The sequence below is a fragment of the Lonchura striata genome, chromosome 4, assembly GCF_046129695.1.
Source record: "Lonchura striata isolate bLonStr1 chromosome 4, bLonStr1.mat, whole genome shotgun sequence".
NCBI classification, from domain to species: domain Eukaryota; kingdom Metazoa; phylum Chordata; class Aves; order Passeriformes; family Estrildidae; genus Lonchura; species Lonchura striata.
In genome coordinates, this window is record NC_134606.1 from 44,800,613 (window position 1) to 44,819,477 (window position 18,865).

At 39.8% G+C, this 18,865-nt stretch overlaps 1 protein-coding gene across 1 annotated transcript in view; it reads right to left on the reverse strand.

Annotated features, from left to right (window-relative positions):
- Positions 1-2,468: 2,468 nt before the first annotated feature.
- The window catches only part of CENPC (centromere protein C), a 28,993-nt gene continuing 12,596 nt past the window's right edge, over positions 2,469-18,865 (reverse strand). Inside the window, exons 14-19 of the mRNA XM_021532613.3 lie at positions 18,178-18,276; positions 15,476-15,580; positions 15,047-15,201; positions 14,533-14,623; positions 13,075-13,144; positions 2,469-2,703 (exon numbers count right to left, since the gene is read on the reverse strand). Of these exons, the coding sequence (XP_021388288.3) occupies positions 2,661-2,703; positions 13,075-13,144; positions 14,533-14,623; positions 15,047-15,201; positions 15,476-15,580; positions 18,178-18,276 (563 nt within the window). The 3' untranslated portion in view covers positions 2,469-2,660. The remainder of the gene's footprint in view (positions 2,704-13,074; positions 13,145-14,532; positions 14,624-15,046; positions 15,202-15,475; positions 15,581-18,177; positions 18,277-18,865) is intronic.

Genomic DNA, 18,865 nt, shown 5'->3' on the forward strand with positions numbered 1-18,865 from the left:
CACCACCCTCCACTTCCCAACCTGCACAGCCCAGGAACACAAGCACTGTGGATGGGTGTGGGCTTACCCAGGTGCACAGAAGAGGCCACAGGAGGCTGTGCTGTAGAGTCAGGTTCTCTGCTGCTTCAGTGAATGGGAACTACTGGAAATGAGACAAGGCTTCAAGGAGCACGAGAACTGTAGGTGGAAATAGTGCCCTCCAGCAAGGCTCTTGCCAGCAAAATGCTCACTCCATTGCTCCTGGGGTGTAGGAACTCATCTCGTACAGGCCACCAATTGTTGGTGTCGGTGCTTGGCACCAATCAACGGTGGATGGGAACTGACTGTCACTGTTAGTTTATTACCTCACTGTAAGACTTTCATACCTTCTCTCTCCGAGTTCTCATGGGCAGCTCTCGCAGCACTGACTCCTTTTCTCTTCCGCACAAATGGCTGACTTCTACCTGTCCCCAGCAGCACAGACTGACCCTTTCTGCCCCTAGCACAAACACCTGACCCTTGCTCCTCGCAGCAGCACAGCCAACTGACTCCAACTCTCCTCTTGACCAGCTAAACCACCCTTTTACAACACCCATCCTTACTGGACACAGCTGTGACCTATTAAGGGCAGGCCAGTTCCTGCTCTTTGGTAATTAATACACCTGCAACTCCTCAGGGGTGAGATCACCTTCAGCACTATCTCTGTTCCCCTACAATCCATCCTCACACAATTCCCCCTTTTCTTTTAATTACAAAGTTGCAGCATCTTTATAAATACATATTCAAGTAAATTGACATTATGACTCATTTACATATTTCACTTAGGACTAACAGTTATACAAATGTTCAGGCAACACATCATAGTAAGAACATATGTTTCTAAGTTTTGGTTTAGTTTTGCTTTTCACAGTACAGAACATCAACCTAAGGCTTTCTATAAACTAATGTTGTGTTCACTGTCCTCTGCAGGGCCCTTGGCAGAAGACAGTAAACACAGTACAATCCATCCTCCCACACTGGGGCACGGCTAACAGGTGATTATAAACAGAAATTCCAGAACCTTCCAGAAGTGGAAAACTTCTCTTGCTCCCTTCTCTGCAATACTTATGCAACAATACACTATCATTCATAGCATAGTATGCTGCTATTCAAGAGGATTTTTCCTCAACCTTTCACCTCCAGAAATTGTTTTGGTTCCAGAATTATTTTTAATACTCATCCAGACTCCCAAGTTTTAAATGCTGGACAGCCCTAGAACACTCACCTTTATCATAGAAAAGAGTGACTTCAGATGAGGCAAAGCTGCTTTAGGAAAAAACAACCAAACCACCACTACCAACAGCCACCCAGCACTATGCATAGGACACTTGAGTGCAATTTGGATATTAAATAATTCCTGGGGAGACCTATTTTTACCACCCACTGTAGAGATTTTTGAGAAAATGAGCTTGTTACTGTGGAATTAATAATAGATCTATGCAGATTGATATTCCCAGGAGATAGAGGGAAAGGGGAAAACATTAAAAACTGATGCTCCTAGCAAATTAAAAACTAATGGACCATATTTTCCTTGAAGGAATGGGAGGTGTTTGTATTTTATTTCACTATGATTAGGCAAGATTTGTTCTCAGGAAGCACCATCTCCAGCTAAATGGAAACACCTTGAAAATTTTGTAGAAAATGTAGGGCAGAGCATAAGTCATCACATACCAAATACAAAGACCACTGAATGATCACATGCTGCAGCAGAATGTATTTCTGATGGTGATTTACTTGAATACCAAATAATTCTGCACCATTCCAACCAGATGTTTCTGTGTAAGTTTGGCAGGAACATCAGGGATTCAAACTACAACCAAAGCCACTGTCAAGTGTTTTTCAAATCTCACCTCCATTTCCATCTGAGGTTCAACAAGGCCAAGTGCTCACAGGTGACCTTCTCTCTCTACAATCACCTGGAAGGAGGCTGTAGCCAGGTGAGGGTTGGTCTCTTCTCCCAGGTAACAGGATGAAAGCAAATGACTTCAAGTAACGTAAGTGGAAGTTTACACTGGATATTAGGAAAAGTTTCTTCACTGAAACTGTTATCAGGCACTAAAACAGGCTGCCCAGGGACGTGGTATCACTGTCCCGGGAAGTTTTTAAAAGTCATGGTACTCAAGGACATGGTTCAGTGATGGACTTGGCAGGGCTGGGTTAGTGGTTGAACTGGACAGTCGTAAAGGTCTTTTCCAACCTTAATGAGTCTATGACTCTATTTTTTGAAAACTATTTTACTTTCAAACTCCCTTTGAATGTTTCAACAACTTCAGAGAAACAGTGAAACATTTCAGTTCCTGACATCTTTGAAGTTACTCAAGGTAACTCACATCTTAATTCATAAATATTTATAAGTCAAACTCATGCAATTACCTGCATTTTCAAAACCACATGGAATGCTAGAAAACTGATTCTAAAATTATTTAAAATCAAAGAAATCAAAACTGATGTGCATTACTTCAAATTTATTGATACAAAAGAAAATTCATAACAAACGATGTCTTTACCATTTACAATGAAGAAAGATCTTTAAGATCAATGAAACAACACGCCCCTAAAACTAAAATGGGGATGTCCGATGAAAATGTTCGGTGTTCTTTAGAATTCCTCTGCATTAGATGATCTTCAGTTTGCAGGTAAAGTTATGGAGAAGAGGCGTCCAACAACACATTTCTTGGTCTTGTTCTAAATTATAGAAAAAAAAACAGCAGTTCAAATTAACACAGTTAAAGATAGGCCTATAACATAATACTGGGGAGTTACAAGACAGTAAAGTGGAACAACTGCAAATTGTACTCACAGCAGCAAGGACATCACAGTATTCACCTACTCCAGTGGCAAATCAATAAAAACATTAGTATCATTTCAATTATGCTCAAAAGAGCACATTAGTCTAATTTAATTTCACTAATAGTGGTCTCTGACAAATGTGTTCATCTCTGCAAAACCTGGAGCTGTCAAAGCCACACCTGGTTGTGGCACTGACACTTGCTCTCTGGGTATTTCAAATATGAAATATATCTTGTGAAGGACCAAGAGGCCTCAGTAGTTAATGTGCATGTGCGTTTCATGTTATTTTTATAAACATCTTGCATGTACTTGAATTCCCTTTAACTTGGATTTACACAAATGGTTCACAATCTCTGGTCTGAAGTTCCAAAGGTCACAAAAAGCTGCTGACAGTAGGGAAAATAACCAGGAACTAAATCGCTTGCTGAGAGAATAATATCTGATGCAATTCCCCACATCAAGTGACAGCTGAGTACTGCTACTACACATGTAGAGTTATATGGGAAAAGCAGACGCTTGATAGCCAGGACTGCGCAAGATACCGAATTTTCAACTGGTTTAAAGCCCATGCACAAAATAAAGACTGCTGTTAAGACTTGCAGGTGAAAATAATATCCAAATACAGTAAAATGTTTTGCGGTGTATGTGCCAAAAAGTGTTAGCTAATTCGCCCAAACTGAGCAGTGGGCTTCACATCAAACCCAGGTATGTGTCTGCCCTAGAGGGACTCCTCAGAGCCAAGATTAGAAAAGCAAGGTTAAAGCTGACACTTGTGACTCTACCTAATATGCACATTTTGTCCTTTAGTGTGGAGAAGGATGGCAGTGGCTGGGGCTCAGGCACTGCCCCACACTCTGGTGGCAATACTGGTGGGCTGCTCTGTGGCATGGAAAAAACTGCTCTCCACTTGAGGGGTACAGAAATAAGGGTCTTCCCAACAAAAGTGTGAACTAAACTTATGGAAGAGCAGCTTCCGTAGCACAAGTTGCAGCTTCAGGATGTCTGAGGTCAGAGGGGACCTCTGGAAGTCATTTGATCCAACACATCTGCACAAGCACAACCACCAAGAGCTGGCTGCCCCAGGTTCAGATAAGCTCTTTCCCCTCACATGAGCTTCTGTTTCCTGACCTCTTCTGTACCTCTTGACCTCTCTGCAGCAACCACAGCAGTAAGAATGAGGATGCTAAGTGTGTACACCAACACTCTGATGTGCTTTGCCAATACATGCTCCCACACATGGCACTAAGAATGGTAAAACGGAGATGATGGGATATGAACTTTGTGGACAGAACTGTTCCACATGGAAAGGTATGTCACATGTGCTTGGCCAGGTCTCAGCTCCATCTCCAAGAGAAATATATGAAGCTGATCCTAAGGGGCTACCCAACCTTCACAGCTCTTTCAGTCTAGACTCCTTAGACACCGCAGAAACACTAAAAACTAAGATTACTTTCTCCTGGAATTTACCAGAAAAGTCAAGCAGCAAGAGGGTGTGAGAGGGCACATCAGAGATCCACACCCACACATGCAACAGCAAGCACACCTCTGTGCCAAAACCAGCTGGTGCCAGGTGGCACTCCCACTGGCAAGAAGAATGAAGATGTAAGAGCAGGTGAATGCCTGGACTATCCTGCCAATACAAAATCAGGGTATGGCATGGTGCCTAAGTGATGGCAGACATACATCAAGATTGTGCCAAGGCAAAGGAAGTCACCAGCATGCTGAATTTGTGCTCTAAGATGAGCAAAAAGCACGATGCTACAGTGCTGCAGGGTAAGTCTGGCCATGGGGAATGGTGCTAGGATGGATTCTTCCAGCACTGCAGAGCCAGCCTCAGCAGATGGATAAGGTTCAAGGGCAACCAACTAGACCTGAAGCAGTCTCAGCTCTGCTTCTGCAGCCAGGAAAACAGCAGATGATGACAGTAACAAACACCTTGCCAGTGACATCCTAAGCCAACCTTCTTGGGATTAAAACTACACAAAAGCCCTTCAAAGAACAGAAGCCAAAGAAAGCTTTGCATCACTTCTCTGAGGGTGAAAACTGGAAGCTATGCCAGGCCCTGTACAAAATTTGCAGGAAAGGTAGCAAAGGCACAAGAACACCTCTGAAATAATTCAAACACCTGGAATGAGCTAAAAAATTATTCAATCCTTGCAAGTGGCAAAAAGACAGAAATCTTTAGTAAGGAAAATGCAATCTGTTGTGGTTTGACACAGAAAAATAGTTTTCTTGGAAGGAAGAAGTCAATTTGGATATTGACCAATTGAAGGTGGACACGCCTCTGAGAACACAGAGGGGTTAAAAGCAGAATTCCCAGAACTCATTCTCTTTGGTTCCGGTCAGCGTGCACTGCAGCCTCTTCCCTACAGATGGAAGGGTGGAGAAATCTGGGATGTCTCCGTTCTCCCCCCCGCCCCCAAGACAGTTCGCATCGAGCCATCCCTGGGAGTCAGGACTTTTAACCCTTCCTGAGAAATGAAAGCTTTGTGAATTTTTCCCCTCCTCGGTTTGAAAGAGAGGAAGAGAGACAGCTTGGACCCTGGGATGTTAGAAGGAGAAATTCTAGATGGGAGGGGATGATGGAGTGGCTTTTGGCTGGACTTTTTCCTTGGTAGCCATAGACTGAACCAATCTTCTCCTCCAAGAGAGACTGTATTTTAGGAGGATGACAGTGAGCCAAGAGACCTCCTTCAGCTGGGAAAAGACAGAAGTGGAGCGAACAGAGGAAAGTTAGGGGGTTTGTGGTGGTGCCCTCTGTCCTCAAAGAAGAAGAAAAGAAGACCTCTGTTCTTGGACCCTCAGCCCCAGGGGAAAATGGGGGGGGACTGTGGTCCCAAAAAATGAAAAACTGAACTGTTGTTTTTTTCCCCTCTTGGCAGGGCATCCTTGAAAGGAAAAATCCTAAAAGCAGTCTGTCCATCCATGCATTGGTGGTGAGAGCACTGTGCATGGAAAGGAGAAGGGCCACCATGGCAAACTTTTTCTCCGGGCAGTGCCATGTGTGACATGGAAACACAGGATGTGGAGCTGTGTTTCTTGGGGGGTCTGTGGCACAGGAGAGACTCTGTTCCCTCGATGGACTGAGTATCGATTGTCTGGAGGGTGGGAACCTGATTGGGGTCCAGATTGTGTCTCACTGTGGTTTGTTGGAGTTGGGTGGTGGGAGGAGGAATGCTTTGCAAGGTTTTCATTTTGATCTTTGTGTGGGTTTTTTTTTTTCCCTTTCTTTTTTCTTTTATAGTAGTAGCTTAATAAAGTTTTTTTTCCCTGTTATTAAGCTTGGGCCTGCTTTGCTCTATTCTTGATTGCATTTCACAGCATTCAATCGAGAGATTGCATTTTCATGGGGGCACTGGCATTGTGCCAGTGTCAAACCATGACACAATCCAAATAGGGCAGGAAATTAGTTTAGGCAGCAAGACAAAAAATGAAGGAGCAGATTGAAACTTGAGAGAACAGCTGAGCTGCAACAGCAGTAGGTGAATGCCTCATCCTGCAGCCTGTTCCAAGAGAAGAAAGAAAAAGAGACAAAAGTGAACTTTGGGCAGATACTTCAAGACTTGCATATAAAGACATGGTACATCACACTGGCATAGTATTCACATGGAATTTCATGAAGAAAAAGCAATTATTATCAACATTTGAATAAATACTTGAGGAGACCTCTCCAATGTAATTTCTGCATTAATTCAAGTTCCAGATATGAGGGGGGAGAAAAGGGAACACTTACACAAATCTATAGCCCATGCTAAGTCAAATACATTAAGAGAGGTTTTGTACTTCATTAGCATCACATATCAGAATGGAAATGAGCAAGGAGGGATGAAGGAAATCTGGGGCTGTAGCCTCATCTAAAAGCCTCAGCTCATTAGAGTTTAGTTTTGCTAACTTAAAAAGTTCTTCAGAAGAAAATTTAAAATATTTTCAGTTAAAACAATACTGGCGTTATAGGTTCCTCCTTTTTTTTTTCCCAGCAAAACCATAAATATATCATGCAGCATGAATGCAGGACTGTAGGCTGACCCTGGCTGGATGCCAGGTGCCCACCAAAGCCACTCTATCACTTGCCTTGCTCAGCTAGACAGGTGAGAGGAAATATAAGGAAAGGCTCCTGGGTTGAGTTGAGGACAGGGAGATGTCACTCACCCATTACCATCACAAGCTGCAGGGGAATCTCAGCTCCAGTGCCTGGATCTCATCCCTGCTCCTTCTGTACTGACCTGGGTGTGGACAGGGCTGTTTCTCTCACGTATCCTCACTCCTCTCTTCTCTGGCAATTATGACTTCTGCACAGTAACATTTTTTCATTCTTAAATGTTACCACGGAGTAGTTAGCACCAAGTCTGGTGGGCTCAGCCTTGGGCAGCGGCAGGTTGGCACTGGAGCTGTCTGGCACTAGCTCTGTCAGACACAGGGAAGCTGCTACTGGCTTCCCACAGAAGCCATCCTAATAACCACCCCCCACCACTATCAAAACCTGGCCATACAAACCCAATACAAGGTCATAAGCAGCAGAAGCCATTTCATAACAAGATAATGGATTCTGTGAGCTTCAGTGGGGTGAGCAACTGAACAAAATGAAGCTCTTTAAATTCTGATAGTTCAGCCTGTGTAATTTGTCTGAAAGGTTAAACACGATGCTAACATGGACTTGGTATGCCACAAAATGAAGAGGAAAATAAAGCAAACATTTAGTTTGTCTTTAAATCACAGTGGAGCTTTTTCACTATCTAAAATAGTATTCAAGTCTGGAAGCTAAGTTCTAATTTATAGCTGTAGCAACCTCTCTGCTTTACCTGTGAATTACCTTAAAAGTGCATGGTAGAGCTTAGCTCCTCATCAGGCAAATGTCTGCTTCTACTAAGAAAATCAGCCATAAAAAAAGGCAGAAGGCATTTGCTAGATGCAAAAAGGCCTCTGCAATTATCACTTAATTGTCCTTCATGGGCCAGTACTGGGAGTCTCATACTTTCCCCTTAAGGTTGCTCCCTTCTTCAGCACTTTTCTTAACTGTCTACTTAATTAGTCTTCCTTCCTGGGCTTAATTGTGAATTTGTTTTGATTAATTAGCCTCAGAGCTCACTCGGCACTAACTGAAATATAGGAGAAGTGGTCAGTTTCTTCAGTGAATAGGCTAGTCCATCTTAGGGGAGCCCCCTCTTTGTCAGCAATTAAATTTCAAGTCTCGATAGTGTTTGAAAAAAACTTTTTTGTAATTAACTTTCAAATTACCCCCACTGTACTACAACACAAAAGTGTTGCTAACAAAAAGAAAGGGTACAATTCATTAAATTCAGGCCTCTTCTTAGGTCATTAGGTCTTAGGTCATTCTTCAGCTTATTAGCTGAACCTGTAGTTTTAGATAAGATGACATAATGCTCTTAAATGCAAGTGATCAGATCACTACTACAATGCCAAAGGAGTGTGGGTTACCAGCAGAGACATCTGTGTCCTTGTGGCACCAACACCAGAAAACCTTTCCTATATAATCTTTTCAAAGTTATTGAGCTTCATTGAAAATGCTTTGCACAACCTAGACCAGTCAGTCTGCAACACCTTTGAGCACTAACATAGAGCTCTTAATGATGTTTACACCTCTCAGATCACTCCTTTCTCCTCCCTCTTTACAGCACATTGACTCCAGAAGACACCCTCACAGCATTCCCATTCATCTGCCATCTTGATCAATTCTCATTTCAGATACCGAAAACACAAGAAGAGGCATCTTTAAACACATCACAGTAAAACAATTTAATAAACCAAATGAAATAATGTGTGTTAACAGATATCATAACCATTTAATAAACTTCCTAAATATTTGTCAAGAGTACTGGAATTCTTTCGTTTTCAACTTTATAAATCCTTATCTATCAAGCTGAAAAGAGATATTTAGCATCTTATTCTAGACATAAATTTTTTTTTTTCTGTAAACACTTTTAGACTTGCATCTCAACAGTCAAGGTGACAAAGTAAACACTTTGTTTCTTCCAGCTCCTTGTTTCACTCACTGTTGCTCTTGTCTCCAAAACAGTACTGCAGAAGGAGCACGAAGTACCTGTGATTTTACAACCCTTTGTGCTGTACCTTTACTTGGGCACAGAAGCTCAAATGAAGCAGATCAGAACATGAGCTTTATGAGTGGGCTTAAAAACACAGAGCAGCTCTGAAGACAAACTGTTCATGTTTATGTTATGTATATGTTTAACGTATTTGTTTCCTAATTCACCACTTAAAGTAAATCCTGTAATACAAACGACATCATACAGTCTATACAGCAGTAGAAATACAAGAAATATTCCTTCATGCTCAAATGCCTTATCAACTGTTATGAAATGAGGAAACAGCTCTTTATGTTTATTGCATTCCCCAAATGTTAATTTAAAATAATCTACAGATAACCAATTTAGTTGTGCATTTGCAAAATAGAAGAAGCCGTATATGTGCCTCAACAGTTTGTTTTATTGGTCCTGTTTATTTTGTCTGTAATTACTCAGCTCACAATCTCCTATTTTAGGTTTACAGAGTTGTACAAATATGGATGTGCATACACACTTGACTGTACCGCAATCATTCTTCTGCTAATTTAAGCTTCAAAAAGCTTTGCTTAGTAAAACAGGAACAGCTTTCTAACCAAAGGAAACTACAAAAAGATAGATTTGAAAAAGAACCTACTAATCTGTAATTTTTTTGAAGGGAGCCACAGCCTTCAAAGCTGTGGCTTTTTATTGTGGCATGACTTCTCAGTTAAGCCTCTTAAAAGAAGGCCCTGGATGTTACCATAGTACCTGCTGTAGAATACATTAACCGATTAACATAAAGCTGAAATATGTGACTTGGCTTTTGCTTCCAGCTCTCTCAATTACTGCTGATAGAAAGCAATGAATTAAAATACTGAAAAAGGGATATCCACTAGGATATCAGTATGTATCCTCTAGGAACAATAAGTGTATCTCACATTTTGTCTCTTTCAAGACAAAGATCCCAACTTCACTCCACAACAGGTAATACTGGTTAACTAACTACAGCCTAGCTCCCTCCACAAACACCTAGCTAAACCACAGTAGCCAGTGGAAGTAAGATAACTCAGCAGAGCAGAAAACAGGCTGGCAAAAAGAATCACACATATGCAGGAAGAACACTAACTTCTCACATTTCAAAAAAGGCTTGTTTCTTTGCGATATCCTATTTGGCCTGCTATACACAAAAGTGTAGGAAGCAGGAACTAAAACAAGACCAGGCAGAGGTGAAACATCAGCTGCTATTTCTGACTAGCAACTGATTATTGATTGACACACTGCAGAACTCAGCAGCCATAGGAGTCCTGGCACTCTAAAGATTCTCCTGCACCTCCTCACACTGTATTTAGGCTAATGACACAGCAGCAAATTTTTAACAAGTGCCAAGTTGAAGGAAAAAAATTTGAAATGCAATCCAGACCAACAGTGAATAACCCAGGTCTTGCTGTGCACTAATGATTAAAGAACGATTTTGTACAAGTGGCTGTAACAAGTACAACATCCATGTAACTGAATGAACTTAGCAACGTTCAGTAGTTAAGTCCTACTGTGAATGGTAACTGATTTAAATCTCCTTGCAAGAGAATTCAAATAAATTTATCTCCACCTTTAACACACTGTCCTTCCTGCCTTTCAAAAACCAGACCCTAATGAGTACAGAGGCCAGCAAAGGACTAAGAGCTGTGCTTGAAGCCCCATCTACTGACAAATAATAGAACTGTTGCTAAACTAGAGCAATATTCCAAAGAACATCCCTTGACAAACCTGATATTGCTTCTTAAAAAAAGGAAACCACAAACATATTCAGATGTAGTCCAGCTACAAAATGTTCTCTGCAGACTACAGATTTCTCAAGAAACCAACCAGACAGAGAGCAACAAAACCATCCAGCCTAAAAGGTGACATACTTTACCAAATCAGCCCTTTTCTCCTTGACACTTCCAGCCATAGAATTAAGAAAAAACAAACAGGCATGCTGACCTGAAACCTGCATTTGAACATCTGTACTTTCCAGCCTGTGTCAGAAAAAGGTCTGCACACATTAAATCTGTTTTGGAAAGCATCCTGAAGAACTTACTTCTCTTGACTCAAAAGAAAACCCCCTCACAATCTTGCCGCCAAGATGCAGGGGGCAAAGACACATCAGTGCCTGATAGAACATTGTCATCGCTTCTCATGCCAGCCTACCAAATGAAAACACATCCCTGGCAAGCAGCAGCCTGCTGAGCTCTGCCACAGCATCCACCCACACTCTCCTTTAGCACCACAAGCCCTGTAGTCCATCCACATAAGTTACCTACCCCTTAAGTATCCATCCTTCTGCTACCCAATATGCAGACAGGTAATACAGAAAAGAATCGGCAGGGTATTTTTGTTCAGAACTCCCCAGCCATTAACACAACTGAAAACTTTTCTTGTTCTCATTTTTTAACTGGAAGCAATTTGCTGCTGGGATCAGAGACCATCACATCCATGGCCTGACCACTGGGAGACCTGCTTGGGTTGGAAGCAGAGCCTTAGGTTTAAGGCTAGCCCTGTACTTTTTCCAAGTGGCAAAGTTCCAGATCTCTGTAGGCCCGAGGAGCTAAAAGACTTAAAAACTAAATGTTTTAGTGGGTGGTATCCCCTCAAGCAGTGAGACAGCATGTGTGCCCATCTGGTAGCTGGTATGGCTCCAGCACAGGAAGGGCATTATTTGAATCTTGCTGACCTTGACAAGACCAACTCAAGTCCAAAATTTAGAAAAGCTGCCAACATCATATTTATATCTATTGACTAAATGACTGTTTTCTTTTTTAGCTCTTAAACTGCTTATAAAAGTTGAGGCTGGAAAAAAAAAAGGATTTTCTGTGTAGTCTGAACTCTGACAGTAAGTAGTTTGTTTCAAGACAGAACTAAATAGCAATAGGCATCTTCCTGTTTCATTTCAGAGTTACATGTGACTTTGCCATGAATGAAAAGACAGTACACAACTTCTACCAAGTATTTACACTGTCAGTCTATATATGCACTAATCATAGGAACTACTGCTTGAAAGAGAATGACAAAGTATTAGCTCAAATTCTGCAATCCAAAGGATCTTTCAGAGGCACGGTCATCTTGGTGTCCAAGACCTGTCACAGATACTAGAAATTAGCTGACAGCTAATAGCCAATTCCTCTTTCCTACTTTAATGTATACTCTAGATTTAGCATAAAGATCATGGCCAAGACTGGTTACAAGGTTAGTGTTCAATCCTCAAGTCCTTAAGAGTTCACAATTCCATTTCAATTTTCCTTATCTCCTTCTCTTCAAGGATAGCAATGACCAGAGAGAGAAAGCAGCATATGAGAATAGCTGTAGCTTGTCCTTATCTTCAGCCAGAAGGAACCTCGAAGAGCTTGGGAGACAAATGCTATGTATACCATCTGCTGTCTAGACTTGGCTTCTGGAGTATACAGTATAATTACAGCTTTCCCAAAGGTCCTCATTATTATCCAGGAACACAGCAAGCAAATCAAAAGGAGATATTAAAGTAATACATTTGGCAATGACCTATCACTGCTACACAAAATAAAGCTATCAACAATGTTCAGAGCTAATCAGGCCCTAGCTTCCACACAAAAGACACAACTGATAAGCTCCTACTTAAGAGCTCCCATTTTCCTATTGAGATTGTAGGCACTAATCATCCTGCTGCCAGACAAGGAAGGGTTGCCTGTCGTTAACACATGAGAAGGCAGCTGGACTCCAGCACAGCAGCCTTGACGCATCCCATCTCCTAGACAACAATTAGACAACAATTACTGAAATGCAAACAGCAGGTTTGTCATTTAAAAACAGAGATTATTCTAAGCAGGTTGTACCAGGCAGTCGTTAAGACTATCTATCAGATGTTAGCTGAGGATGACAACGTTTTTTTAAGTGCTAAGCATCTTTAGAGAGATTAAGCATATTGATACAATTTTGAACAACAAATACACCCAACACATTTTATTCTTGTATCTTTCTGTCACTGGATGGCCCAAGAACAGTAACTGATTCAGAGCAAGGTCCTTCAGTATGTCATTTCAGTTTGAAAGCAAACTACCAACAAGATTCTGATTTTTTTCCCTCAACTCTTCCTATCTTGATTTCAGCTGCTCTGTATTCATTTGTAATGTTAGGGTGGGCCCACTCAAGCATTTTTTTACGTAAAAAGAACTTCAGAACATACAAAGATTTGGCAACTGTATTTAAGCAAACGTCTTTGCAGAAAGTTTTTCACCTGTCTTTGAGTTGTGTGAAGAGAAGAACACTTTCTTCATTCAGAAGATTACGTATGTTATATCTATTTCCTACAAAGAAAAACAGAGTAAGTTTTCCTTAAGATCCACTGGCAATTTTTGAAGTCATCTCCTGTCTTCAGCCAAGTATAGTTTTATTTTATATATTTTAACAGAAGGAATATTAGCTCTTAATCTAGGATGCCACTCTTACAGGCAGGTCAGTGCATTTCAAAGAGATGATAAGGAATACACCTAACATCATTTACTTTCATTTATGTTTAAAAGACTTTTACTGAGAAGAATGTAACAGGCATGAGCTCTCTGCTCTCAAAACCCACAACAGAACTTTAAGGTGACTGAATTTACTTTAATTTATTCCTACAATAAAAACTGCACATGGAAACTTCCCTGCAGATCTTCTCTTGAAATTTTCACACTAACATAACCACAAAATAGAATTATCTAATAGGCCTTGAGTACTGGGAATGAACAACATCCTCACATTCATATACAGCCACACGATGAATTACAGGGATCACCTGCCACAAACACTGCACTGCCCATCCAACCATACTAAGACTGGCCATCAGGAAGCAGGGAAGCATGAAGTATAGATCCTTATGGTCATACAAAACCTTCAGCATTTTATATAATCTGCTTTCCCATAAAGCAAATGACAAAATTGTCTCTGCAGACCCACTAAACTTGCAAGATTGTAACACTAAAAAAACAGCTTCAAAGCACCAAGCATTGACTCAGCAATGATTGTTCAGTCAGGGCACTGCTGCAAAGTTAACAGGGAAAAAATGGGCCAATTCCTCATTTTCTGAAGATAAGGCTCTTCACAAGTAAGAAGAGCTGTACAAAAGCCCTCTATAGCTTCATGAACCGCTTATTTTAACACTACTTGAAATCTCCAGACTAGTGTCTTAATCCACTGATGAACAACTTCCCATATGGAATTCATACCACTTTTATATCAGGACAAAATCAGGTATTTAAATTGTCAAGAGAACATATGAAGTTATAACTTATTCAACAAGCTAGTTTGAACCTTCTATATACAAGCACAAAGCACAAAATATGGTGAACTGATCCAAATGGATTTTCATGATTTTACACAGGAAAAAAGCAGCAACAATTATATTAATTACTAGTAACATTAGGCTGTCTCTGATGTTTCCTCAACATTACAGCTAGTGACAGAACCAGAATACCAAGAGCAATTTGCTCTTAGAACTTGGTAGTGTAATCAAAATTTTAAGGCCAACTCACATAAACAAGAAGTATGTGTATCCCTGCATTCAACCAATGTCCAGTGTTGTGTCATATTCCATTCTTCCTCTCCCTGTACTGTCCCATTCTCTGTTCAATCATTCTGTTTGGTTTTGATTCCTAGCATGCTGATTTAGTCTCCTGCACCTCCCAACAAATGGGTTTCAGACACACACACTCACCTGCTGGAACATAGAAGCAGTCCCCTGTAGTCAGGCAGTATGATGTCTCATGTAATGTCACAATAACTTTGCCATGGACAATATGGAAAGCCTTAATGGAAGCCAAAAGGTTCTAAGGTTAGCACCATTCAAGGAAGTTATCCAAGGAAATACTTGCATACACATAACAAAGATAAAAACCCAGATCAGCCAGCAGAGCTGCAATCTCTTTTCCCTATATTGATGAAAAATAAGATGTACAACCCAAAAGGGGGATGTGGTCCGGTTTTATTTTTCTGATATTTCTATCTTGCCTGCAAGATTCACAAAGTAGGAGCACATGGACATACAGATTTACTACAAAGCAAAGCAGGTCAATATGCATGCAAAGAACCTTCACCAAACAATTGGTTAATGTTTATCTTTTTTGGGGGGTGGGGTGGACTTCTCAACTTCTCATGTTATCTCTAACCGCCCCAACACATCTTCTGTTTACAAAGTCCATTTCATAAAAAGTTTTAAAAACCACACTTACTATTGTATCCATGCCAACAAACTGGTGCCCTTTTTCTTTATATGGTTTCACAAACAATATACCAGTTGCAAAAAGAGATGTATTCAAATTTTTTTGTATTTTTATTGCTTCATCTTTGAAGAAGTAACTGCGATTTCTTGCAGTGTTTATACAATCTACAAAAAAAATGTCCAAAAGATTAACATTAATGCTAACACATAATTAGTCTTGTTACATGCTCAGTGCAATACATAGTGTTTCAGTGCAACACCTCCAAAAGACAGACTCAACATTTAGCTGAAAAATTATGTAGGACACTCGGAACTTTCACCAGAAGAGCAATGAGTATTTCAGAACCTCACCTTTTTATGCCCAATGTGGCATGAACATTTTTTTTCTCACAAGTCTATGTAATTCAGGAAGTCCCTTGGTCACATCCATTCAACTCACCTAGATGCACTTCCTTATTTGTTACTGGGTCCAGTACAATGGCTGGCTTAGACACATCAGCTAGACTGTGGTCCAAACTTGCAGGTATCTCTCCTCTATCTGAGGCTACAAATAAACCAAAACAAAACCAAAAAAAGTAATCAATATAGATTTCAAAAGGTTAATAATTTAACCACAACCTTTCCACAATTCTAATGTCTAAAATTACATACTTAAATTTCCTTTAATAAGTCGTTAAATAGACTGAATACTTTTCTTTCAAATAAAGAAAACCATCCATAACAATTCTCTGAAAATGTATTTTCCATTGAAATAATTTCTGTGTGTTATAAATGAACACACTCTAAATCCTAAGGAATTTCCTAGGGAAATGCCAACTATTTATCCTATGCCATTAACAACAGTATTTACTCAAAACTAAACTCTGTGTTTTGAGAGAAGAGTTTTTCTAGCAACAGATGCTGAGAGAATATGAAATACATGATGAAGCATGAAGAACAGGTGGTTTTGCTCAACTTATCGTTGATAGGCATCAGGGGACTTAAGAGAGAAAGCATTCGAAGATAAGCACATGTCCAATTTTCCTTTTCTCAAGAAATAACATTACAGGAATCTCACTCTAAGTTGTAAATCAGAGATCTATTGCTATAATAAAAAGGTCTTTTTGAGAGAAAGAAATATCCTAAGAATTGATGATAACACAATGCTTTTCAAACAGAAAAGACATGCTTTAGAATGTTCATGGCAGAATAAATATCCCAAAGCTCTCTTGCAGAATTCTCTTAGGCAGACAATTTTACCTCTACAGTACACAGGAAATTTCTTTAAATACAGACAGAAGAAGCATGCTAAAAGCAAGCTATAGCACTTTGTAGGCACTCATGGCAGCTTAAATGCTCTTACAGCAAGACGATCAGGGGGAGGAAGAAAGTTACTGTTTGAACAGCTTTGTTCCAACATAACCATCTCTCTATAAAAAGAAGCAGCAACAGGTGCAACTCTATAGCTATAAAAACAAAATTTTTATTGTATCAGTAACATTTAAGAATTTGTGCTAGAAATTTTACTTGGCTGACAGGCCTTACATGCATCACTAAGACTCAAGGATATGAGTGAAACACTATCTCTGAGGATGAATGTCTGCCACAGAGTAAATCAATCACTTCTGGAAGACAGTTCAAAGACACTTGAAGCAACCAATAGTTCTTGTAAGATACAGTATGAACAGTCACTATCAGCTCAGGTTCTCATGGGCTGCAAGTGATTTATATTACAATATAAACTGTACTTAGATCAAATATTGATCTATACCAGGGTCCTGTATCCTATCACTGGCCCAAAGCAGGTACTCCTTCCATTCCTCAAAATGCCTTAATAATATACTCAATATAATACATTCAATGGAATACTTTCCACCTCTAACGTGGAGCTCCCACACTTTATTTAGAGCTATTAGCTCTCCCATTAAGTCTCCTGTTAATGTATCTGGTTTCTTGCCTTGCAACGACATATTTTTACGCACAATATTCTGGGCGGGAAGCACACAGCAAGAATGGCCACCTTATTTTGCTGAATAACGCAGCTCTCACTGTCTTCCTTCTACACTTTCTAGTTCTTGTGTTTAAAAAAAAACAAGCAGAAAACCCCAACAAGACCATTTACTTCTATTTCCCTTCTCCATGTCACTCATTATTTCAGAGGTGTTTTTAGACCTCTTCCTTAGAGGCCTCCATAGTATTCTCGTCAGGGCTGAGGAAAATTCACTACAGAAGTCCTAGGTTTTTGATGAGCTTTCCCTAAACCTTCTTTAGTCCTACCACTTTCTTTTTGAGGTAAGGAATAAAACTTACACTAAACACATGTAAAATCAGGAATTGGTGCCAACTGTGATTGTTTTCTTCCTTATTTCTCTGATGATTATGTCAGTCCTGATTAGTTTAGTACTAAAACCATATGGCATTTTCCATGTTTGCTAGCACTTGTTTTAATAGTTCTGTAACTTCACAGAGAAACACTTCAGCTTCAAACAAAAGCCCTAGACAGTCTCTGTAAAGAAAAGCTCTTTAGCATTAAAACATCTTCCACAGAGCACAGCAAAAATAATTTGGCTTTTGGACTTTTGACTCTCTTTTCTGAACACTACTTACATATTTATTATATACTAGCCAGAGAATCTCTGTTTGCTTAAACACAGATTTATTGCCCACTTTTAACCATTTTATGCACTGCTCTTAAAGGTCTCTCTTCACCTACCGTGTTGTGGTTTGGTATTTAAACTACAACATCGTGAAGCCTTACTAACACTCTCTGCTGCATTTTTAGATGTGTTACAGGCATCAGCAAAATGGCTACAAGTTTTTATACCTTAACCATGCACACTAGCATCATGATCTGAAAACAAAATGAGTACAGTTTAGTCTCTTCAGTCCCTGCTTTAAAGGCACAACAGCACTTCTGGGTATGTCCAGCATTTCTTCCCTATGCTGAAAAGTGAACAATTTTACTACAACAATGTACAGCATTGCTGTAGATCCAGTAGGAGCAGATTTTTCCTCATCAGATCATTTTAATAAATTATGGTATAAAATTATTTTCACCCAGAGAGAGAATTGAGTGTTATGGGATAAAAATCTTAGAACAGTAGAGCATTTGATTAAAGAGACTTTTAAAAGTATCCAAAGGAAAAAAATCTTCGTTCTTACTTGTTTTATCTGTTTTATGCTTGGCACAATCCTTCCTCTTTTCACACTTCCTGGGACATTCTGCTTCTGGATGCAGTAGTCCACTAATCACAAGCCCTCCTGAAACAAAAGGAAGTTAAACAAAGTCCACTAACTCATAGTAAATCTAAAAGAATGCAAACTTGCACAACCAACCAGCATTTCAATTCAGAATAGACTTCCTTGATGCTGAACTTTTCAGATCACTTCAGAAAGCCAGAAAAAAAACCTTTTCGACATTAAGTACTTTGGAGTGCAATGTAACTTGAGACATTTTGAAAATTTTTTGATCAAATTTCAAAGAACATTTCAGATAGCCATGACATGCAAATAATTTTTTAAGACAAAATATCACTTTTAAGGACACAAAAAAATACTATTTTTGAGTGAACTAATTAATTAGGAAAGGACTAAACTAGGCTGAATTGTCAGTAAAAAAATTCCTGAGAACAAGATCTACTTTCTCACTTAAGGTATTTAACACTGAGACTATAAAATTTTATAGCATCTGCTCTCAAATACAATCCTCACACAAAAAGAAATGCTCTAATAAATGATCCAGTAGATTGTCTCTTTTTCCAGTACCATACACAATCTCTGACATAAAAATCCCACTAATACAGAGAAACATAAAAAACCCACTAGTACAGAGAAACTGTTCTGTTCTTCC